Consider the following 25,464-nt stretch of genomic DNA (forward strand, 5'->3'; position numbering starts at 1 on the left):
TATTTATGTACTAACGCCATGACAAACTACGTGCAGCTAGTGAAACTTCCAGACCACAAAACTTTACCTTATGGACATACTGATATCACCCAGTATAAAAAGGGACGACTTCCAAGAACGACACTTCATTGCGAGGACAAGCAACGAGAAAGATGAATCACTCTACGCAGATGAAAAAAGAGAAGGAACAAACATCACTGACCTCTTTCACTACCATACCGTCACAGCAAAGTGCGTCCAAGAAGGGAAAGGATTCAGTAGACCTACAGGAGTATTTTAGCATCCAAATGACTCAGACAGCGACCTCAAGAAAATTTAGAACGACAACTTACACCTACACGGTGAAATTTAGAGACTTCGCGTCTGACATTTCAGCCGAGGAAGTAGCAGGTTTCATTACGGACCTACTTGACTCACTGTTAGAGGAACTCAAATGTCATTGCCAAGTCAAAGATCGAGGTCGTTTGAGCCTATCTATGTATCGCGACAGTTTGAACTCACCTGTATGTCTCGGATTTAGCACACCTGCAGAAATAACTTCGTCCAAACTTTTTAGGGCTATTGAAGACGTGCAGTCGATGAGAGGAAAATTTGACATCAACGAAGGAAAAGTAACCATTCATATGGTATACATTGTACCTCCATGGGAAGAAGACGATGACTGCACTTGATCTGCTTACTGATAAGTGTACCTAGCACGATGGATATAACAGCCGATTTATGAATGAAATGGATTAAGTGATGGGAAATATCTACGCTGGGACACAAGTGCTAGCTGACCAGATTTTTAACAACGTGTGAGACGAATAGAGAGAGAGAAACATGAACTTTGTCCTATTTGATTGCATGTTACTTGTTTTGTGTTAGCTTTTTCTTATAAATGAACATTAAATGTAAACAGGTTTACTAGAGCCAAGAACTAAATAACTAGTAAATAGGTTTGTTTGATGTAGAAATGTTTATGTATTAAATGGATAGTGCTTAGACCAAAGCACAGGCCAGAGAGCCCATGTATATACTTGAATAAATGTTTTGAACCCATACAATAGACTTTTCTTTTTTGAGCCTCTATTCTCTCTGTGAGGTTTGTTTTAGAACATTTCTGTCGTCTTTTCTGTGTGTTTAAATGTGTATTTGTATGTTTGTCCATATCTACCCTTTGTCCTTACAAATACATTAAAATCCCTATAAAATGTTTTGACCCTATAAACCTCATGACGTCAACCAAAGTTCAATTCCCATTGACATCCAGGTGACATTCCCATGTTCAATTTCCATTTACGACAAAGTGCAAACCCCATATTTTAACGTTAAAGTCCCATTGACGTTAAAGTACCGGTCCTGTTCAATTTCCATGTTCAATTCCCCTTGTCGCTCTACAGTTCCATCCATGTTAAAATTTCCCATGTTAAATTCCCCTTGACGCCAGAGTGAATCGACTGTTTTTGCATGGTAAGTCCACTTGACGCTAGGGTGACCCCATATACTACTAGTACTGTACTAAGTCAGTCGATACTAATGACAGATGCATACAATATTGGGCCAAACTTTGGATCTGTCTTCAGATAAGGTGGACCACCATCGCGGAGGGATGCAAATCGGCACTCCCATCTGTACTCGGTCAGGCGGTAAAAGTACAACTCTGATAATACTGGTTATTCCAAATACTCTCTGATTGCAAAGACGCTACTGCATACATATTGAATTCCAGCTCATATGATACCAAACGCATTTATCACTAAGATTTGACAAAAATTATTTCCAATATTTGAATAAATATACACAAATAAAGGCTTACTGCAGGTTTAAGGGAGTCGGAACAATTTCTCAAGCGAGGCAGCTCGTTCAGAAGCACGAGAACATGGTCAAATGAAACGGACGGCGATTACCATAGCAATTCAATTTTTTTTTTCAAATAAGTTGGGGTTAACGCCCTGGTCACTCCAGTTCCAGAGCTTTTGAGTTTACACCATAATTTCTACGATAGATTGAGGTAGACAACCTCTTTTTAAGTCCTGGCAAAGAGTGAAGACCATCCTTTAGACAAGAAAATGAATGTCATCAACAGAAAAAGATGGATTTTTAACATATTTTATTGCTCAAAGCAACACAAAAAAATTAAGATGCAAATATTGCAGAAAACCATTAATGTATAAAATTTATAGAATTAAAAGAACAAAAATAAGTTAGCACAATATGTACGCCCCAATATAAAAAAACCCTCTATTATATGGTCCAATGGCTTGAACCAGTTACCAAACACGTGCATACAATTCTGGTGTGAGTAAAATTCAGATGTTAAATTAATTTCTTGAGGGGGAATAAATCAAACTTACACATTCTGGTTCAGGAAGAATGGCCTAAACTTGTACAGACTAATTCTGCTCAAGCACTTTTATCCAAGTATTCGTGTATTACTATTAAACCGTCTTTGTATATTTAACGTAACCATTATTTTCGCGTTCATACTGAACGTAACTACTCCATGTTGTGCAAAGTTTACAACAGCTTTACTAATGAAGTGGTAGAAACGTCAAAATGACAACATAAATGTTAGAAAGGAGGAGAGAGAAAATCCTTTAAGAAATGCAAGTTGATCGTCTATTTTTCAAGAGCAAATGAATACTAGACGTTACCGTGTATACTCGCTTGTAAGACAAGTAAAACTGCAAACAACAAAGATCCTGCTCTGCTGTAGCATAATGCGCCTGTAAATCAGAGTTAATATTGTTTATTCTATTGATATTCATAACAAACTGCACAGACCCAGATCTGACGGCGCATTATGCAACGGCAGATCTGGGTCTGTGCAGTTTGCAACAGTACTAACCTTATAAGCAAGTACAAACGGTAGCAAGACTGCCTTCATAGCAAATGAATACAAGACGGTAGAATCACTGCCTCAAAGTATTAAGTTCAGTTCTTTACCTGGCTAGTTTTAGTTCACAGCAAGGTAATAAATATATCTGTAGTATTTGTCTCTTTGTTTGTGGTTGTTAATTTTAATATGTTATGACACACAGATGCACTTTTATCGAAAATGATATACAAATTTTATCACGTATCAAGCTACGAATTTATTTAACTCCTCGTGTATGATCCTCCGGTCTTTTGATATATGATTGTGATGACAAGCAATTCAGGGGAAGCAATTCTTGCACAAATAATCTGCATTCAAAACAACTGAAACCCAACGTTTTCAAAGGGTCAATATTTATCAGGAACCGGCACCCTTGCTAGTCCGTACAAAAGGGTATTTCCCGCCATCCGCTCCCTATGTCGGAGAGTCTTCGTGAGCTGGGCGTCCTGTACTGCGTCTTCATAGGTGAACCTTGCTATGTCATTACGCGGATGCTTCTGAAGGGAATCGGTCTGGAAAAGGCAGGGCAACAAGACACAACAATTATAAATCAAATGAGCATGGTTTTTACTTTTAAACACACAAAAATGTACCATTGAAGCAACAGACGACATAGCCTTATATATTCATATATACATACACACACAATATATGTGTGTGTGTGTGTGTGTGTGTGTGTGTGTGTGTGTGTGTGTGTGTGTGTGTTCTGGGATTGGACGCCTTTATCGTTTTTCTTGCCTGACAAATTAGATGATAGGCAAAATAAAACTATTACATTTCATCAATGACTTATGTAGTTTACAAAATTCCATATCATATTAAATATTTAATAAAGTGCTAGATATTGTAAATCAAACTTATTTAGCGTCGTTTAAGTTTGTGAGAATATTTACATTTAGCATATTTAAATCTTTATTTTATATATGCAATGTTACTGCTAGCTTTACACTGTCTCGTGGTTATTGTTTACAGTGTATAAAATAAGAAATACGTCAATAAGCTCACCAAAGTACGAGCCACATTAGCAATCTGGTTTTGAACGTCCATTTTCCAATTCTGTAATAATAATAATAATAATAATAATAATAATAACAATAATAATGTGAAAGTGACGGATAATATCAATAACAACAACAACCATATAAACAACAACAAAGAATAACGAAGGAACGTCATTAGAGGAGGCGAAAAGAGAGAACATCAGAATGGAAGAAAACGACAGTAGCAGTATCTATGAAACAATAGCAGGCAGTATGGAATGTATGAAGGTGTCTCCAATTGAACAAACTAAAAAGGGGGTAAAATAATGGCAGTTACCAGAACAGGCATTGTTAACGTGATAATAAATAACGCGCTACAAGAAAAACACGTCTTGCCATAGTATAGACTGTCTAAGAAATAAACGAGATGAATAAAACACCTAATTAGTGAGTGTAGTAAGCTATTCGTTCAGAAAATTAATTTGTGTTTGCTGTCTTTTCACTAATAGGAACAAATCTATATAAGGAACTATTAACGAACTGATTTTTAACATTTATTATTACATGAATACATACGTCATAATTTGAATGCAAAGTTATTAAGCTTCAAATCACGGATTAAATTTCTGAAAAAGATTCATTTAAATCATTTAACGGCTACATATTCATTCATACGTATGAATTAAAGAATGAAGAAAGTCAAGGCCCATGATATCCGACTGGTAATTATATATCCACTGACTGCAAACAGGTATCTAATGCCACGTACCGATGTCTGGGTTGTCTCGCTAAGGGATTTATCGACCCCCAGACAGTGTATATCAGCCATTGTTCTTTACATGCCGATTAATCCGATAAGATTGAGTCTTAACCAGCCATTCCTAACTACTGTGCCATAATTACAAGGTTGAGCAAGTATAGATCAACATAGCACCCGTTAATAAATGAAATATGAGAATAGATACAGGGGTTTTGTGAAAGAAGAAGACAGTTGAATTGTGTTTGGTTTGAATCCATTTCGAATACGTTTCAGTTAATCCAAATGTCAGAAATATTTTGAAATTGAGCAGTTACGAGACTAAAACAAATGCCATTTCGGAATAAGAGAAAAAGGAAATGAAAAAAGCACAAATATTGATTTTGTACATAAACCAGATTTAGTTAACTATCCTTAGTAGTTAGCTGCCTATTTATCAGACTCGTAACAGATCCGATCTAGCTGCCTGTTTATCAGACTAGTAACAGATCCAGTTAAGTTGCCTTTTCATCAGACTCGTAACTGATCCATTCTAGCTGCCTTTTTATCAGATTCGTAATAGATCCGATCTAGCTGCATGTTTATCAGACTAGTAACAGATCCAGTTAAGTTGCCTTTTTATCAGACTCGTAATAGATCCATTCTAGCTGCCATTTTATCGGACCTAGTAAAAGATCCAGTCTAGCTTCCTTTTCATCAGATTCGTAATAAAGCCAGTCTAGCTGCCTTTTTTTATATCAGACTCGTAATAGATCCAGTCTAGCTGCTTTTTTATCTGACTTATAACAATCTAGTCTTAACATTAATTTATATATTTATTCATTGACTTGTGTCAAACAAAACGTCAGCACATGAACGACTATTTAGTATCGAGGCAATGTATGTAAAGTGTCTTACCGAGAGACACACCATACTATGCGACACTGACTGGTATACTATCTTGTCCATGTTTGAAGAAATGAACAAAATAATAGGTAAAGAGGTCTAACGTCTTCGCAATATTATACTTTAATAGAAATAAATGTAAAGTTTTGTTTCAGGCGTATATTTTGTTTTCATTTTGGCGTGTATTTATGATGTTCATATTATCCAGTCTTTACAAAGTATGTTTGATCTTCAGCTTTATAGTTGATTTTTTGTGAGAATAAAAAAAATTAAAGGATAAAAAATGAAAAAGACAAGGTCCAGAAAGAAGGTATTATGCTACCTCAAACAGTTCTCGTTTTTCGATCTTCCACTCGTGAGGCAGTGTCCATTCCTCAGGAAGGGGCTGGTTCTTGTTGAGGCCCCCGACTATCGGCTTCTCTGAAGCCGTGCTGATGGAAGAGTTGGGTCTTGGGCTTGATGGCCTACCATTGGCAGCCATGTTGAAAGTCAGCTCTCTGACGAAAATACAAAATTCCCCAATTAGAAAGCTGCAAAACCAATCACAAGGATGTCAATATAAAGCAACGTTTCTTGAATTTATGTTTTCAATAATAACATCTGCTAGGCAATGAATGCCATTATTTATCCAAAGAAACTCTTCCGCCAAGTAACAGATTCTTTAACTGCATAAAAATGAGATGATAAGGATCAATTTTATGGAGAAAAACATACCCACACTGGTTGACTTAATTAAAGATTTATACTCCTCTGCCATCATGTTTGAAATAATAAAATATATGTCATGGGTAGAGGTGTTGGTAAATCCTGCATGTTCAGACACATGGCTCAACATCTGACTTTACTACTTCGAGATTTTCAGGGATGGATAAGTGATCCCGAGTAATATTTCAAAAATAAAAATTCGGCCACAGAATATCTGAATATTGACGACACCCTTAGCAGAATATGCATTCTTCCTTCAAAACCTGCCTGAGTTGTCCACTTAGCTGATGAATATAGTCTAAAGTAGTATTCACTGAGTCAGAGTAAGACCAGGGTCAAGAGAAAGACAAAAGCACTCGCTTTTACCGATCACTACCATCTCACCTCTGACCGCGTGGGTTCGAGTCTAGGGATCGACCAATGTGACTACGTGAGAAGCTTACCAGTAGCTTCCTGTAAGAAGGTGGTTCTTAGCGGGGTTTTCTGGGGTTCTTCTTCCACCAGTTATGCTGGCAAACATATATAGCCTATCTTGTGCTGAGAAATGGTGTTAAACCCATAACAACAACAACGAAATCTCTCTGAATGGGGAACCTCAACATTTTTTTTGAAAGCGATAAACAAAGGCAGAAAAGACAACAAACTGCTCAAGAACAGCAACAAGTGTTACTGATCGAGATAACATTAATGAAAATCATCACAGAATTGGGTACTGAAATAACATCTCCTAAAATCTCATCAGACACGTGAATAATCTGCATATTAATGTTTGTTAAATGTGACATGTTCATCACGTGAAGATAAAGTATACATGAAACATGGAATTCACAAACCTTTATTTTGACTCCTGAACATTAATTTTTTTTATAAAGCAAGCATTCTTTTTAAATATATTTATTTAAATTGCAACGCGTTTTAAAGGCTGAGATGTTTACTTTCACAACAATTTATTATTTATCCGTCTGTCTTTATGTATGCAGGATAACTACTGTATTCGCGTGTTCCTATATGAACTTATTTAATTAGTCATCAATATAACCTAAATAGTAGGAAAATAATAGTATATACATACCTATAATCACATCAGTATAAATACTGTGAACGTAGCCAAGACAATACTGCACCCTTTTTGGAGTTGACTGGTTGCTTATATTACACCCCAATAACGGCCCCCAGTGGAGTATGAAATCTCGTCCCTGTAAAACTCGGCTTGGCAACCAGTTATCTGACCCAACGTGTGACCGTGTTTGTCTCTTGAAACAACCCCAAACCAAGCATGCATTCTAAACCAGCTTATCATAAAACATTAATTGTCTCAACATGGCTTATTCTATGTACACCTGTTAAGTAGCAGGTATACCGTACGTAAAATTAAAGGCTTAGGAAAACACGTTTGAGAAGTAGGTTCGGAGTCTCAAGTACATGTAATATTGATTATATTACACGACGACTGAAAATTATATAACACAGGGACTGAGCATTATATAACATAGGGACGTAGCGGGATTATCCAGCATGCACACTAAGCAAGTGTTTAGGGCATCAGCCCAAAAGGGGCACCAGAAAAATTCTAATTAATTGTTGATGATAAAATTGAATGAATTATATATATGACTATTTCGATCTGCATGTTTGAGTATTTTGATTGGAATGATGGCAACACTGGTATTTTCCCTTATTTTAGCTTTTAATAATGTGGGGGTATTTTTGTGTTTTTTTTTAGTTTCACATTTTGAAGGGGGTGGGGCAACATACTATTTTTAGTGCTTAAGGCCCTGGAGGGCTTTACTCTGGCCATGCTAGGGACTGAAAATTATATAATATAGGGAACGAACAGTATATATCACACGGTATGACAACTCTAGATATCACTCTTTATATGCAAACGTGGTTTACAAAGGTATGATGGATGGACAGGGGTTAATTTGCCCTCATTCTAGCCACACAGTTGTACTTACCCAGATGATAGCTTGAAGTTAGCTATACCAGTTTTTGTAAAGATTGTTTTTTTTTTCTTTCTAACATTTACATTTTTACATGACGATTTAATATTTAGTTAATATAAGTACTAAAAGAAACAAACTTTTCTCCTCCATTCTGATATAAATATCCATACACATTACACAAATGCACTCTCACAACTTTGGTCAATATATATACACTCATTTCCTTTGTCGGTGGTGTATTATAGGAGCAGGATTGTTTACAAACTATGTATCATTAACAAGCTTCTCTGGACCTTTCAACAAATCCACCTTAATGATATTACAGTGAAGTCTTAATTTCGTTTGCATAACATTAGGAGACGGGTACCATTTGCTGGGTTAGGTAAGGATTTCCCAATCCCCTATCCCCTGTATGTTATTATCGGGTACTGCAAAAAGTATGTTAGTTCTATATTGTAATTTATTCCATAATCCTAAAATTGTACGAGATAATCATATGTAGCTATCTACAATCAACATCGAAATTTGCAAAGATCAAATAGAGACAGAATGTACTTTCATCAAGGGGCTGTTTATTGCACTACATTTTTTTTTTGTATATGCCGCTGTTAAATTGTGTTGCACTTATTGACGGGTGTTTAAAATTTATAGTATTCTGTCACATCTGGTAAAGATCTTTGTGTATAATCCGTGCCTGTCATTGACGAGTGTTTAGAGTTTATAATGTGTCTGTCATGTGTAGTGAATATCTTTGTGCATAATCTGTGTCTGTCATTGACGAGTGTTTAGAGTTTATAATATGTCTGTCATATTTAGTGAATATCTTTGTGCATAATCCGTGCCTGTCATTGACGAGTGTTTAGAGTTTATAGTATGTCTGTCATATTTAGTGATTATCTTTGTGCATAGTCCGTGCCTGTCATTGACGAGTGTTTAGAGTTTATAATATGTCTGTCATATTTAGTGATTATCTTTGTGCATAATCCGTGCCTGTCATTGACGAGTGTTTAGAGTTTATAATATGTCTGTCATATGTAGTGAATATCTTTGTGCATAATCTGTGCCTGTCATTGACGAGTGTTTAGAGTTTATAGTATGTCTGTCATATTTAGTGATTATCTTTGTGCATAATCCGTGCCTGTCATTGACGAGTGTTTAGAGTTTATAATATGTCTGTCATATGTAGTGAATATCTTTGTGCATAATCTGTGCCTGTCATTGACGAGTGTTTAGAGTTTATAGTATGTCTGTCATATTTAGTGATTATCTTTGTGCATAATCCGTGCCTGTCATTGACGAGTGTTTAGAGTTTATAATATGTCTGTCATATGTAGTGAATATCTTTGTGCATAATCTGTGCCTGTCATTGACGAGTGTTTAGAGTTTATAATGTGTCTGTCATATGTAGTGAATATCTTTGTGCATAATCTGTGTCTGTCATTGACGAGTGTTTAGAGTTTATAATTTTTTCTGTCATATGTAGTGAATATCTTTGTGCATAATCCGTGCCTGTCATTGACGAGTGTTTAGAGTTTATAATGTGTCTGTCATATGTAGTGAATATCTTTGTGCATAATCTGTGTCTGTGATTGACGAGCATTTCGAGTTTATAGTATGTCTGTCAAAATTAGTTTAGATATTTGCGAATAATCAGCGCCAGTCGTTGTGTATTTTTGCCCATAAGATTGGTATTGTCTTTGGCCGCCCTTAATTACATTTGGATGTAGGAAACGTTTCAAAAAATGTTAAGACATTTTAGAAAAAGTAAAAGAATCATATAGGAAAATCATTGTTGTCATGATTAAAAATCGAGCAGAATGTGAGTGAAATAATCAAGAGGTGGACGATGATGCCCAATTAAAATCTAAGTTAATATTTGTGCCTCTTCACTCCCACTTATTTCTTTTCCAATATGACTTTGCTGTAAACGCGTGTTATGTGTGTCATGACTCGTTTACCTTTAAGAGTGAAAATTACCAGCGTCTTTCAAAAAGACTTGAAAGTGATAATATTGTTATGTATTCAATTTGATTATAGTTTGTTTGTTTTGTGTTTGGAAGTATGGATTATGAATTAAGTTTAGATTGTAAAATAGTAATGCGTTCGTCTGTAGGGTAATTACACTAGGTACCGTAACGGACACTATTTCCACAGTCAGTAATCAATAGCGTCAGTTCTAGCATAAAGTCAGCACACTAGATCATAGATTTTTCTTTGCACTTTCCTGTTTAGACTCAGATACTTATCGGAGGTGATTTGTATAAATCATTTAAAGTAAATGTAACTGACAAATGTATTAGTACAATTTACTTCTCACAAACAATTCAATAGGCGGCATGAAGTGAGTGTTGCAATGTTAACATGATTGTAAAACTTCTTTATGCAAGTCGGCATATCGAAGCAGACGTAATAATAATAATAATAATAATAATAATAAATGTACTAGATACAAAGAAAAATACAGAAACGATAAAAATGTAAACAATGAAAATGTAGCCACCAAAAAAAATGCCCAACTAGAACGCTCCAGGTATTATTGAACTTTTTGTTAATATGAAATAAATCATTTCATTTTGTTTTCTTAACAGACTACAATATTAGTACAATTTCCTCGTCATCGATAATTCAAAAGCGGATATGAAGTGAGTGTCTGGCGTATGAAATAAAGTCATTTGCGATCTAAACATGAAAAAAGTCATGCATGTCAGCATATCGACAAGGACGCAATAATAATAGTAATAATAATATGCGAAACATCAAGAGAAAGAAAGATACAAATGGAAAAATGAAAATATAGCTACTAAGAATGCCTGGAAAGCTCCAGATTAACACGAAACCTAAGGATTCTGGCTAGAGAGTGTTATGAGCATATGTATCAGAGGACAGCACGAACTACACGATTGAACGCACTACACGATTGCACGACAGCACGAACTACACGATTGCAAGAAATAATTCAATGAGTAAAACAATTTCATATAAAGCTGACAGCTGTATCAGTATAAAATCCAAGATTAGATATGTTCTATATAGTTTCTCACTACTTATACCATTTATGTCACGTGTGTGTGTGTGTGTGTGTGTGTGTGTGTGTGTGTGTGTGTGATTAGGATTTCTAACGTAGTTTTAACATTTTTTCAGTCATATTGCTACGATATATGCAATGTGGCAAGTTATAGTGATGCCTAGCACTGGGGCATCATGCCGCAGACATGTAGCATCATGTCACACCCAGTCACATTATCCTGACACCAGACCTACCAGTCCTAACACTAACCTCTTAATGCTGAGCGCCTAGCGCGGCAGCTGTAAGTACCAGTTTTGTAAGTCTTTGGTATGACTCGGCCGGGGTTCGAATCCACGACCTCTCGTTTCCGAGGCGAGCGCTCTAACCACCAGGCCACCAGAGCGGTGATGTCAATCTGGTATGAGAAACGTACACAGACTGTCCACAACACACACACACACTCTCTCTCTCTCTCTCTCTCTCTCTCTCTCTATAATAGATAGTTTGAAAGAGCACATTCAGAATCTATCCTTGGGCATTTTAGAGAGACTTTGTGAGATCCAAGTAAAATGCAAAGAACAGCTGCATCCGAAATGACAGAGACTTTTTATTCATTGCATCTGAATTCTATGAAAGGATGAAAATGTTCAGACATTGATAAACTGCGAACTGGTTACAAGACTCTCCATACCATGACCTTTCTCATCAGTGTTACACCAAATTCCATGGAACGACGTTAATGACAGCATTCAAAGTTAGTGTTACAGCAAATTCCATGGAACGACATTAATGACAGCATTCAAAGTTAGTGTTACACCAGATTCCATGGAACGATCTTAATGACAGCATTCAAAGTTAGTGTTACACCAAATTCCATGGAACGAAGTTAATGACAGCATTCAAAGTTAGTGTTACAGCAAATTCCATGGAACGAAGTTAATGACAGCATTCAAAGTTAGTGTTACACCAGATTCCATGGAACGATCTTAATGACAGCATTCAAAGTTAGTGTTACACCAAATTCCATGGAACGAAGTTAATGACAGCATTCAAAGTTAGTGTTACAGCAAATTCCATGGAACGAAGTTAATGACAGCATTCAAAGTTAGTGTTACACCAAATTCCACGGAACGACGTTAATGACAGCATTCAAAGTTAGTGTTACACCAAATTCCATGGAACGACGTTAACGACAGCATTCAAAGTTAGTGTTACACCAAATTCCATGGAACGACGTTAATGACAGCATTCAAAGTTAGTGTTACAGCAAATTCCATGGAACGAAGTTAATGACAGCATTCAAAATTAGTGTTACACCAGATTCCATGGAACGACGTTAATGACAGCATTCAAAGTTAGTGTTACGGCAAATTCCATGGAACGACATTAATGACAGCATTCAAAGTTAGTGTTACACCAGATTCCATGGAACGACGTTAATGACAGCATTCAAAGTTAGTGTTACAGCAAATTCCATGGAACGACATTAATGACAGCATTCAAAGTTAGTGTTACACCAGATTCCATGGAACGATCTTAATGACAGCATTCAAAGTTAGTGTTACACCAAATTCCATGGAACGAAGTTAATGACAGCATTCAAAGTTAGTGTTACAGCAAATTCCATGGAACGAAGTTAATGACAGCATTCAAAGTTAGTGTTACACCAAATTCCACGGAACGACGTTAATGACAGCATTCAAAGTTAGTGTTACACCAAATTCCATGGAACGACGTTAACGACAGCATTCAAAGTTAGTGTTACACCAAATTCCATGGAACGACGTTAATGACAGCATTCAAAGTTAGTGTTACAGCAAATTCCATGGAACGAAGTTAATGACAGCATTCAAAATTAGTGTTACACCAGATTCCATGGAACGACGTTAATGACAGCATTCAAAGTTAGTGTTACAGCAAATTCCATGGAACGACATTAATGACAGCATTCAAAGTTAGTGTTACACCAGATTCCATGGAACGATCTTAATGACAGCATTCAAAGTTAGTGTTACACCAAATTCCATGGAACGAAGTTAATGACAGCATTCAAAGTTAGTGTTACAGCAAATTCCATGGAACGAAGTTAATGACAGCATTCAAAGTTAGTGTTACACCAAATTCCATGGAACGACGTTAATGACAGCATTCAAAGTTAGTGTTACACCAAATTCCATGGAACGACGTTAACGACAGCATTCAAAGTTAGTGTTACACCAAATTCCATGGAACGACGTTAATGACAGCATTCAAAGTTAGTGTTACAGCAAATTCCATGGAACGAAGTTAATGACAGCATTCAAAGTTAGTGTTACACGAAATTCCATGGAACGACGTTAATGACAGCATTCAAAGTTAGTGTTACACCAGATTCCATGGAACGACGTTAATGACAGCATTCAAAGTTAGTGTTACAGCAAATTCCATGGAACGACGTTAATGACAGCATTCAAAGTTAGTGTTACAGCAAATTCCATGGAACGACGTTAATGACAGCATTCAAAGTTAGTGTTACAGCAAATTCCATGGAACGACGTTAATGACAGCATTCAAAGTTAGTGTTACAGCAAATTCCATGGAACGACGTTAATGACAGCATTCAAAGTTAGTGTTACAGCAAATTCCATGGAACGACGTTAACGACAGCATTCAAAGTTAGTGTTACAGCAAATTCCATGGAACGACGTTAACGACAGCATTCAAAGTTAGTGTTACAGCAAATTCCATGGAACGAAGTTAACGACAGCATTCAAAGTTAGTGTTACAGCAAATTCCATGGAACGACGTTAAAAATTCCATGGAACGACGCTAATGACAGCATTCAAAGTTAATGTTACACCAAATTACATGGAAGGAAGTTAATGTCAGCATTCAAAGTTAGTGGATTACCAAGTACTTTTAAAATAATCGATTCCAACAAACGATATGATTCCTTTGAATTTTGTGACGGCGTGTAGCGTGTGTCTCTTGGTGACTAAATTTCTTGGATTTCGATTAACACAACTTTATGTGTGCAAGGAAAACTCTCTTTGTTACAATTAGCCATAATAGTGATAAATACGACTTCAGTACATCGTGTGATGAAGCCATTTGTCCTACCTTATCTTCTCTTCATATTTACAAATAAGTGTGTATATCTAGTTGGAGACACTAACATATTTACGACTGGAAGGATATAACTGACTGGAAAAGTTCTGGATTTGACACATGCAAAAGAAACGTCTGATTATGCCGAAGACATTGTGTTTGGTGGATGAAAGAGAGAAACACAAATTTTGTTGTTTGTTTTAAAAATATAAATATTTGCCGCACCATAAAAGAAAAAAACTTTGTTCCTCGAAATGTAAGTATGTTTTACTGTTAGAAAAAAAAACCACGAACAATCTGTGTAAAATAATGTACTCATGCAGTTTTCAACCTGTGAGATGGAGGAGCAACAACATATGAAACGTTTGGTTAGAGATGTACACATAATCATTCTAAAATACACCTATTTTAATACCACTCATTGTGCGTCAATTTGTCCTGTTCATGTGATATAGCCAAGCCAATGGGAAGTTACAGAATTGCGAAATTTATCCATAAGCATCATTAAGTCTTATTATTACGATTGGTATTAATAATTGTCAGCTCATACGTAAGCACATATTTATAGATCTTCTGTAACTACTACGTTCTTAAGATACTCAGGTCACGTATGCAAAATTTAACCAAATATATTTTGTATGATTTACAGCCATGTATAAAACATTATAAAAATTAGATAAAATCATGTAACCAGGGGTCGCAAAAATATCTCTTAACAATTGCAACCTTAAAGTGCGCCAAATTCAGAACTAGGTTGACAATGTGTCACACTTAATACTCTTACCAACAGAACATAGGCAACATTTTACTTAATGTATGAAATCAGGAAAAAATATACACATGTAATGAAGTAAACCAAACTGACATTGAATAGTTTGCATCAATGTTTTACTCTATGTATGTTATTATATACTTATATTTATTTGTACAGTGCGTGCATATTCCTACCCCGTCATCCTTCATTTCATTACAAGGGTTGTAGGGATTTTAAGGGTACTATGGGTGTTATTTTTTAATAGAATGGAATATTAATGGAAGTTAATTTTGCTCAGAAGAGGTTTAACACCTCTTTCATCCAGCTTGTTTGACATCTTACTCTTTGGGTGATAGTATAAAAGTTGCAAAAACAAAATATAAGTTACGATGTAACATAATGAACATGTCTGCTCAGGTCAGTCAACCCAGTATTCAGACGTTTCACACAAAACAAGATTATTCATGCTCTGTATAGTTCGGCACTCAAAAAATGAGCTAGAGTTTGAATTTGAATTATCGGCAATCGTGGAGTCAAAGTTTTTCAAAAAGACACAGATGTAATATATAGTCATTTATTTTTTATTTTTTGTTCATTTCTCCTTTTTCAGGAATTGGTTAGTGATTCAGAGATATAATGAACATATCCTTCGATATACCACTGTAAGTATTTGGCAGAAATGTGCGTTTGTTCGAATAAGGAAAACGTTTAATAGCTGCACTTCAAGGGACTTTTCTTGCTCTTTTATGAACGAGATTTTCGCATGCTTCGACATTTTTTCGCGTTGTCCTTGTATAGGAGTAGTATATAAGTGGCATGTACTAGGCCAACAGCATTTGTTTTACGCTACTGTTTCAAATTTCAGAGGCAATACTAGTGGCGTTCGCATCATTGTTCGAGTACTTTCTTGCTTTTTAACGTTCATCATGTTTGACCAAGATGGTCGCATGTATGGCCCAAACTGCACTCCATACATCTAGCACGGTTATCTTTCGTCCGCTTAAATTGTTTCCACATAATACCCAATGATGGAGGAAAAACTAACAAACAATACCATTTAAATATACTTAACACTCGTCTTTCGAGATACATTTCGATGGTGTTTTAATAACGTGTCGTACGGTCTATGGTACGTCAATTCAATCTTATTACTCGACCTATTATATGAATTCTCTTAAATAATTGTCTAGTATTACATACCAAAAGGTCGTTCATACAATATTTTCTTAGACGTTACAGCTAGTCGTTAGAGTTGTCCTTCAATAAGTTTACTAGACAGTTGACTCATTCACCTACATAAGATATCGTTTTACATGCGACAATACAGTAGGCATGACTCGAAAGACGAGTGTTATATATATTTAATTTGTACTGTTTCTTAGTTTTTCCTCCATCATTGGGTGTTATTGTAACAAGATAACCGGGTTGGATTTCGGATTTTTAGCAGAACACTTTTGATGGTGATACAAATACAATGTTTAAAGATGAATGACTTGAATGAGAAAATACTTATGATTAATACGCGCATGTATAAGATCCAAATACTGGACAAATTAACATAATCCGCACGAACCGAATAATGCAACAAATGAAAATGCAAATAAATGACCTTACACAGTACAAGGACAATGTGTGTGTGTGTGTGATATGAATTTTTAACGTAGCTTTAACAGTTTTTCAGTCATATGGCTACGATGTCTGCAGTGGGGCAGTTTAGATTGATGTCTACCACTGGGGCATCATTCCGCAGAAAAGTAGCATGATGTCCTACCCAGTCACATTATCCTAACAGCAGGCCGACCAGTCCTAACACTAACCTCTTAATGCTGAGCGCCAAGCGAGGCAGCTGTTAGTACCATTTTTATAAGACTTTGGTATAACTCGGCCGGGGATCGAACCCATGACCTCCCGCATCTGAGGCGGACACTCTAACCACTAGGCCACTGGAGTACAAGGACAAGGGTGAATGATTCACTAATTTCACACGACGAAAAATGATGAGATTTACTCAGATAGTAAAAGTGAATTCACTCAAATAGTGACCATTGAGGTATTTTACTCAAATAGTAAAATGATGAAAATAAAGGGATAGATATCATAAGAAATGTTTTTGCAATCCCAAAACACTGGGTATTACAAACCCCATAATTAGCCCACGGCTAAAAGATTACATGTATGGAGTTACAGACTCCATCACCAGCTCACTTGGCTACCATTCACACTGGTCAATGAAGCGGTCAGTATTCCAGGAAGTCATCGACCATCATTCAATTCCTTGGTCAATCAAGCAATCAGCAACCACCAATCGGTCAGCAACGCCCGATCACCTGCTACTCGACCAGCTACACTGTTCACTCAGCTCTACGGCTGCTATGGTTCAGCTTTACAGCTGATATGGTCAACTTCTAATGGTTAGATCTACAGCTGGTACCAGGTCGACTCCAATCGGCTCTACAGCTGCGACTTTGATCAGCTGAAAATACACCTGACACCATGTACTATGAATGACACGGGCATATACGATACAACGTAATGACTTTATATATGGCAAGCTATACAGATTACATTATAGGCACAAGCATTATAAAAAAGAGTAACCAGGTTCAGAAGTGAACCTACTCGTGCCCGATAAAAATCCCACGGTACTAAACGTTGCTTAAAAGTGCAACTTTATATTGCTAATATAAATCTCTTGCTAAGTCACAAACAAGAATATAAACTATCTGCATTATACTACGTAAGCCGAAGCTACAAAAAATACAAAAACAAACGTGGCAGTACATTATTTATAACTTATACACAAGAAATCAATAAATAACTCACATACCTCTACATCTGAAGATGTGCAGGCCTTAAGTAGACCGCTCACTGACAAGACGTTCCGTAATGTGCAGATTTAGTCTTACAGTGGGGGATTTATACTGTGCGCTGGAAGTATTCGGTTTTTCCCAATGAAAGCACTTCGCACGTGCGGCATCGGATGAACCGAACTCACTGTTTCGACATATTGTACAATATACATAAATCACCCTCGGGTATCGTTGTACACAAAAACGAAACCCGAGTACATGTATTTGATAAATAAAGGGATTTACACAATTCCGTGACAGTTATGTTCAGCTGCATTTTGGACTTGACCTTGTCCAAAATCAAGTTCATAGTATTCCTGACTAGAGACACTGGTAATGTTTTAATTTTATCAAGAAATAATACATAGTTAATATTTCTCTAGGAATGTGGGTTAAATATTAGGATCATTATAAACAGAAGTAAACATATTTACTAATGTCTGTGTCATGTCTATTGGAATTCCCCCATAAAAATACCTGGCCTACCTGATGTTTACCACATTCAATATTATAATTTTAGTATCAGATTTTATCTTGTTGAGATCCCAGGATGTTAAAGAATGGAAAATTTTCAGTATTTTGATTTGGGTGAAATTATTTATTCAAATTATTTATTCACTGTAAATACAAATGGTTCATAAAAAAATATTTGCTTGGACAGATACATTAACTGGAAATTATAATGTGTTAGGGTGTGCGTCATATGATCCCCGCCTGCTGCGGCGCTTTGGTTATTGTAATCTAGGAGATGATCGAGCACGGTGTTATTGTCCAAATCGAGCAAACAATAAAGTAAAATATGAAATTAATGGATGGAATAACAGTGATCTGAGCAAAGATAAAGAGTAAAAAACATGAGCCCCTACATGTAAAATATAACTTATTAATCAATTACACACACACACAAATGAAATTGAACACGACATTTGAATGATACACTTTCTCTTCGAAATAGAATTTCAAAATTTATGCGAAATGTAATTTAGCCTTTCTGTTATAACGATAAAACAAATTTCACCATAGCGTCGAACTCAAATTGCCGGAATGTCAGCATAACCTTTCCAAATCACTACTGGTGACAGGTCATCAACCGTATCTTGCTTGTAGGCTGCACTCCATCCTATTGTATGCACAGGTATGGAGCTATGTTTCTCCTTCAGATAAATATAACACGCAACCTAAATATTTGTCAAGCTTTTCTTCTTCTGGGATCGAAAAATATCCCCACTCTTTTTACGTCAGACATAGTCTTATCGTAATCCAACAGAACCCAGTTAATGTGGTCAGTTTGCACCCTGACACAAATGCACCCTATTATCATCTGATTAATGTCCCTTCCCTTAGCTGCTAGCCACATTCCTAACTGGAACCATGACATAACTAGACGTTTTAGATAATCCATTACATCCCACCGTGGGCGGTTAATTACTATGTGAATGATGTCTGTCGGTAAACGCCGAATTTCCTCGGTTAAGAGAATTTACACCTAGTTACACAAAGGAATTAGCGGACTTCACGTCTTGCCTTAACTACATTACTTGCTAACTAGCGATTCACTGACATAGACATAGGAAAACAGATACATATAATTTAAGGCATATAAATTAATCCAGACAACTCATATCAGAGTAATGCATGAAATTCCTAGAATTCGTGATTTCTATAAGATACAAACTACTAAATCCGAACTCATTCATATCGATGAAAAATGTATGACATCCTTACAATACGTGAATCGTGTAACATTCAAGTCAATGAATGCACGATAATTTCTTAACTCCACGAAAAATTTAAGTATGAATTTACAACGAATAAATTCAACAAATAATTACAAACTTACATCCATGAGCATATTGTATGTGACTGAGACAATACCTTTGTGCTCTTTCGAACTGGCTCTTTCTATGCAATCTCTCTCTCTCTCTCTCTCTCTCTGGTTTCGGTCTCTCAAATTCGTTCAGACCCTTGGACGATTTTTTAACCACAGAAAATTACTTGTTAATTTCCCTCAGACTTTTGTTTCGGTAGAAAAACTTTAACACTAATTTCGCGAGGGAGATTACTTCAAACTTTGAATTTCGTCTGGAAAAAACTACCTCCTCGTTTAGCATGGCCAGATAGGATTAACTTTCTCAGCCGCAAAAAAATGTAACACGCCAATCGAAGCTAAAATAATTCTCTCTATTCCGCCTAAATTAAAAAAAAATAGCCTGGAAAACTTAAATTTGTTTAACACTTATTTCCAAATGGCACAGATTGCCTCTTGATTGTCATACTTTGTCGTTTGTTTCTACTTGACCCTACGTTAACATATCTGTCGGACCGTTATCCTAGCGTTTCCTAATTAAAATCCAATCATGCCCCCCCCCCCCCCAGCATATCGCATTCTTCGCTGGCAGCAATTTATAGCACATACGTCAAAGTTAATTGCTACGTGTCATGCTTACCACGACCAAATGTGCTCTACATCTACCAAAGTTTTGCACCCTTACATATTGAATTCAAACAAGGACATCTTGGATTATATTATTGTTATTCTTCAAAACATTGCAAAACATTATTCTCACATCACCACGTTTCAGGCCACTACAGGCCTATCGACACCTTCAGTGTTGGATCTTATTTCGATAACACTGGAATTTAATTAGAACTTTATTCATTAGGACTTGAGATAACCCTTTTTGGACTATTTTTGGATTTAAATCGCATTACTGTAAGTTGTTTTTAAATTTTCACTTTGTCTTCTAGGGAAATAAATTATTTGCTAAATTTTACAAAACTTGTTCGTTTTCGCCCTTTCTTATTACTTAGTTTAAGACCATAGAGTTATAATACCAGGTTAGACCAATGAAGTGTTAGTTCTTCGACACTGACAGAAAAAGGTCAGAAATATAGCTGAAACATACTTCAGTGTGTTCGAAATCTCCTTAAAATTGTTACAAACATCAAAAGTGCACACGTGGAAAACTAGTTTTGATAGGACTGCATAATAGTCAAGCAGAAGTGGTATAACTGAATTATGGTCGGGTTTTAGCGCCAATCCCTCTAGCTAAGGAGAGAAGACTATTGCCTGACTCCCTCTAGGTGGCCTGAAGAATGTGTAAGCTTGTGAGGATTGGAATTCCAACCTTTGAATCGTATTCCTAACGTATTAATATCAGATACTTTATTTGACAAATACCTGTCTATTAGTTGGAGCTGATCTCTGACTAGAAACTACCACAAAGACGGGCTAAAATTTTTAAAAAAATAGTTTCATTAGGGGTTATGTAGCAGAAAATGATGATAGAATCTACCGGCTTTATGTTGACCCGCCAATTTCCTTGGCTAAGCTCGATTCTGCCACTGCATTTTCTGAAGGATAAATATATTCCTAGATACAAATACACGAATACAAATATACGAATACAAATACACGAATACAAATACACGAATTCGTTGAGCATGGGATGTAAGAGTCTCTACGTGGAGAATGATGTTATCTTTTTGTTTTCTTTCTTTTTACTCCAGCGATATATTTAGCGTTCGACACCTCGAAGTCGGCAAGACGAATTTCGTATAAACTTTTTCTACGATTGGGAAAAATTCATACCTAGAAAATGTCAATGATAAGATGAAATGAAAATTTTCTAAGTAGGAGTTCACATGGTAGCAAATGTTATTAAATATAACATACTATTTAACACTCAGTTCCTCGAAATCGGTTATGCTTTCCCAACTGTTGTAATGTTGTCTAACTGGAGGTTTGCAATAAGATGATCAAAAATCTAAGTTCTCTAAGTACGGGTTCAGTTAGTGCAAAATATTGATACAAACAGCCGACTATGTATCAAATGTGATAGCCAGTACCACAAAATCCCACCTATTTCAAGGATTCCGCTGGTAGAATTTCGTGAAAACGCCTTTAGGCTAATAAATACCTAGACCCAAATTCTCCCGGAGGAGTCAATGTCAAAATCTCTTTTGGAAGTATTATGTTGGTCCATTTATAGACTTTAGAGGCAATGTTGGTGTGGGGTTTGTTATAAATACCATCAAAATCGACAGAATGATATTTCTCTAAACATTTCCTACACTCTAAGAAGGCTACTTTCTAGAAACTGATCAAGAAGATCTGAAAAGAAATCCTTTATACAGGAGTTTATGCAGTGTAAATTGCTGACAGAATCGGTCCACTGTGTATCAGCTTTACATGGCCGGTACCTTTTAAGACTTCTCTAATCCCACCCGATGAATTATTTTGTCAACACTACTTCGAGCTGTCAAACATATCCCTCGATACAAAATCTCAGAGAGGGGTACATGTCACTATTAATTGAGGAGAGGATTTTGGGGTTAATATATGGACGTAAGATTAATTCACCTTTACGGCCTTTGTTATATCGTTTTTTCATATTTAGAACCTATTTCTCGCACAGAGAGTTCAAAGGACTTTCTCTAACGTTAGAGCAGATCCCAGGGTAGTAACGTTAAAGAGGAGTTGGGAATCAAAAGTCTCTCGGTACGCTCAAATATTGCAAAATGTTGATGTACTCGGTTCTCACTGTACGAGTGTTTCATTGCTGGTTCAATAAAAACCATCGTATTTCTGACTATTGTGTACAAATTACTTCATTTCCTTTTTAGGGCCCAATAAATCCTTAGGTAAAAAATACCATACAAGTATTCATGTGCACGTTTATTTTTTTTATTTTTTTATTTTTATAAAATTATTAATTTTTGGGAAAGGGAACTAAAGATTCACGTGGACCTAGAGAGTAATCGCCTTATGGGGTTTGTTATAAAGGTCGTATATTTAGGTCCCTTTTTTCTCGACATCTGCAGAACTAATTGTTTCTCAACTTTTCCTACAGTTCTACAAGATACCTGAGTTGAAATAACAAACAATGATTACAATAAAAAAATTTCCTTAGTAAGTGTTCACGTATTTCAGATTGTTGACGGAATCAGTCCTCTATCTACCTTCTTTATGTAGCTGGTACATATAAGTATCCTGCTATTTCTCTAATTCCAATGAACGAATGTTGTCAGGACTTCTTCTGGCGGTTAAATGAATCTCTAGAGATAAAATCTCAAAGAATAGTCACAATAAAACACCTGGTGACGCTCACATATGTGTACATGTATGTTGCACACCATTAATAACTGTCATCCGACAAGCTTGTATGTTGATTATTTAATTTTTGCCTATTTATTGTATTTCTCCAACACACACATACACACAAACACAATTTAAAAGAAATGAACAAAAAGGAACAAATAAAGTAAACAGTGGCGGGACGATGCGTAGGTGGGTGGGGTCATTTACCTGGGGGCACCATGCGAAGGTGAAGGCAGATTCAGGAGATTTATTTTATTTTTGCAGCAGAAATTTTCACATTATTTCACCTTCACCGTAGTGAAACAAGGGCAATTCTTCCTAACACTTATATTTGGGAGATGGTGGTTGGGTAACTGACATCTATACTTTTCTCTTTAGAAAATGTTGGGGTGCCACTGAAGAACATTGCCCCCGGGCGCCTCAGACCCTCACGCTGCCAATGAAAAATATACAAAATGCCAATAAATAAGCTTTTGCACCGATATAAGTATACAAAGATTGATATCCAGTTGTGGGACGAATTGAATAGCTGTTTTTAATAACGAACTAGCCTCATGTTTCATGGTTACTCAGGTCAATTTACACAACCTGGTTTGGATGCATTGTTCTCTAAATTATGGAATACTAGTAGTCATTCGGCATTGATTTCAACTGGTTGAAGTTCATTTATAATTCAATGACTTGACAGCGATAATTCCGTGTAAAATGTGTACAAAGTTGTAATGAAAATCAAGTTAAGCCGATGAAGGGTATTCCAATGGTTACAGTTATGTGTTTAATAATTTAAGTGCTTATAGTCGACTTATTTTAATTAAATTTTGCATATTTTGCATTTTGTTCACGGCATCCTTAACAGTGTGTGGATCACGTACCTCTTAATAACCAATCTTTATATTCGGCTGTAAACAATTATAACTCTCTGACTGAATTTCTCTGAATACAAGACACTTATAAAGGCAGCCGGAAAAGCATGCTCAACACTGACACCATGTTTCGATACACAAAATAAAAATAACTTCCTTAAAAAATGTTAGAGAATGCCCTAATGGTACGTAAACTGTTAAATATAATTAATTTTACTAGCTTTCTTGTTTTGGTATAATAAACACGTACATTTTAAATTATCGTGTCCAAAATTATGCTTTCGGTGAAAAACAATTCAGTAGCATTTTAGTAAAAAAAAAGAATGAATGAAGTTGTATTCAAAAGCAAAATCAGTACTTAATACATTCAAAAGAAAGTTAAACTATAGTGTCTTTCTCTTTTTACAAAAAAGTTGCCTTAATCAAAAAGGGTTATCCATACCTGGTAAAGAAAACTGAGTTGTCTTTTCTTCTACTGTTATTCGCTAATTCCGGGCCTAGAAGCCAGTATCATTGGCCGGTAACTAATTAAATATTTGTCTTCTTACTCGTGAGTAGGACGTATCAGACAGAATACGTAACTGTGAACCAAACCAGAGGGTGTGGTGCATTATGGAACAAAAATATAGACATACATTGATGCCAGTTCTCTGCTGTCGGGCACTGTCATCGAATAACAATTTTGCATACATTTTTACTATATACGTGAAAACTGACACCAAATATATGCACATAAACCCCATATAATATGAATGGTTATTAGATACAGGAATACAGCGTGAGGGTGTGGGGACGCTTGTATAACGACAGAACAATTGGTAGGGAGAGAGTTGCAATTCTAAGGACAAAACAACAACAACAACAACAAAAATACACACAAAATCCAGAAAAAAATTCTAAAATCTATCTACATGATTAGATTTGCAAGAGACATGTTATATGTATAAAATAAAGTAACGAAACAGAACTGGGCAAAAGTAAATATGAGAGAGAGAGAGAGAGAGAGAGAGAGACTTGTCGGCTGTATGATTGTCAGAAAGCAAATCTGAATCACCCCAGTTCCACATGAAAACATACAATGCGATCAAGCTGTTTTGCCGTGGACTACTTGAGTAAAAAGCTGACTAATGGATACAAACAGTCAATTATACCAAAATGGTCCTCATTAAATTTTTTTTTTAAACTGAGGCCCTTGACATGCTTACCTTGCTATTTGATATTTCTCTCCTGGTAATTCCAGTACAATTGTCTCAGTCATATTTTAACCCGCATATGTGCTACGTGTGCTTGATTTGACCATTTTGACATGCTATATCGCATAGACCTTACTTTGAATCGTCAGATTCGATGAGTCAGCAGAGCATTTGTATTTGGTACATTTACAAATGAACAGCAATACATTAAAGAATATTATACTCCCGAAACGCTGAACAGTTCCGAGTAAAATTAAATAAAACTGAAGGGTTTACTAAGTTCATAATGGAGTAGGAACTGATTTCAGAATTCGCTCAAGTCTAGTTATACTGTATTCGTAAGAAACTATACGCAGTTTCGGCTATAAAGAATATATTCTCCTTACGGTATACATAACTCATCGCGAATTTACATTGTACTCTAGTGTTTTATTGATTTGTTTGAATGCGAGAAAGGGAATGGGTGTTGTTTCTATG

The 25,464-nt window shown here is 36.0% G+C and overlaps 1 protein-coding gene across 3 annotated transcripts; it reads right to left on the minus strand.

Moving 5' to 3' along the window:
• Positions 1-2,077: 2,077 nt before the first annotated feature.
• LOC149805967 (uncharacterized) lies at positions 2,078-25,153 on the minus strand. 3 transcript variants are annotated; one of them, XM_089950760.1, is made up of 4 exons: positions 25,000-25,153; positions 5,805-5,979; positions 3,866-3,916; positions 2,078-3,372 (listed from the first exon to the last, which is right to left on the minus strand). In XM_089950760.1, the coding sequence occupies exons 1-4, from the start codon at positions 25,050-25,052 to the stop codon at positions 3,208-3,210; spliced, it is 444 nt and encodes a 147-aa protein (XP_089806886.1). In that variant the 5' UTR covers positions 25,053-25,153; the 3' UTR covers positions 2,078-3,207. The 3 variants fall into 3 exon arrangements, with proteins under 3 accessions (XP_089806886.1, XP_089806888.1, XP_089806887.1); XM_089950762.1 differs by lacking the exon at positions 25,000-25,153 and adding an exon at positions 7,260-7,435 and having other exon boundaries at positions 5,805-6,012; XM_089950761.1 differs by lacking the exon at positions 25,000-25,153 and adding an exon at positions 7,260-7,430.
• Positions 25,154-25,464: the final 311 nt, after the last annotated feature.

The sequence above is a fragment of the Sinohyriopsis cumingii genome, chromosome 2 (genome assembly GCF_028554795.1).
Source record: "Sinohyriopsis cumingii isolate HCF-2022 chromosome 2, ASM2855479v2, whole genome shotgun sequence".
In the NCBI taxonomy this organism is placed as follows: domain Eukaryota; kingdom Metazoa; phylum Mollusca; class Bivalvia; order Unionida; family Unionidae; genus Sinohyriopsis; species Sinohyriopsis cumingii.

Coding starts and splice junctions, on each gene's coding strand:
- LOC149805967 (XM_089950760.1), bottom strand. CDS start 25,052: ATGACTGAGACAATTGTACTGGAATTACCAGGAGAGAAATATCAAATA. Junction 5,980..24,999: donor GAGAAATATCAAATAGCAAG/GTAAGCATGTCA, acceptor TATTTTCGTCAG/AGAGCTGACTTTCAACATGG. Junction 3,917..5,804: donor AAAAACGAGAACTGTTTGAG/GTAGCATAATAC, acceptor TTATTATTACAG/AATTGGAAAATGGACGTTCA.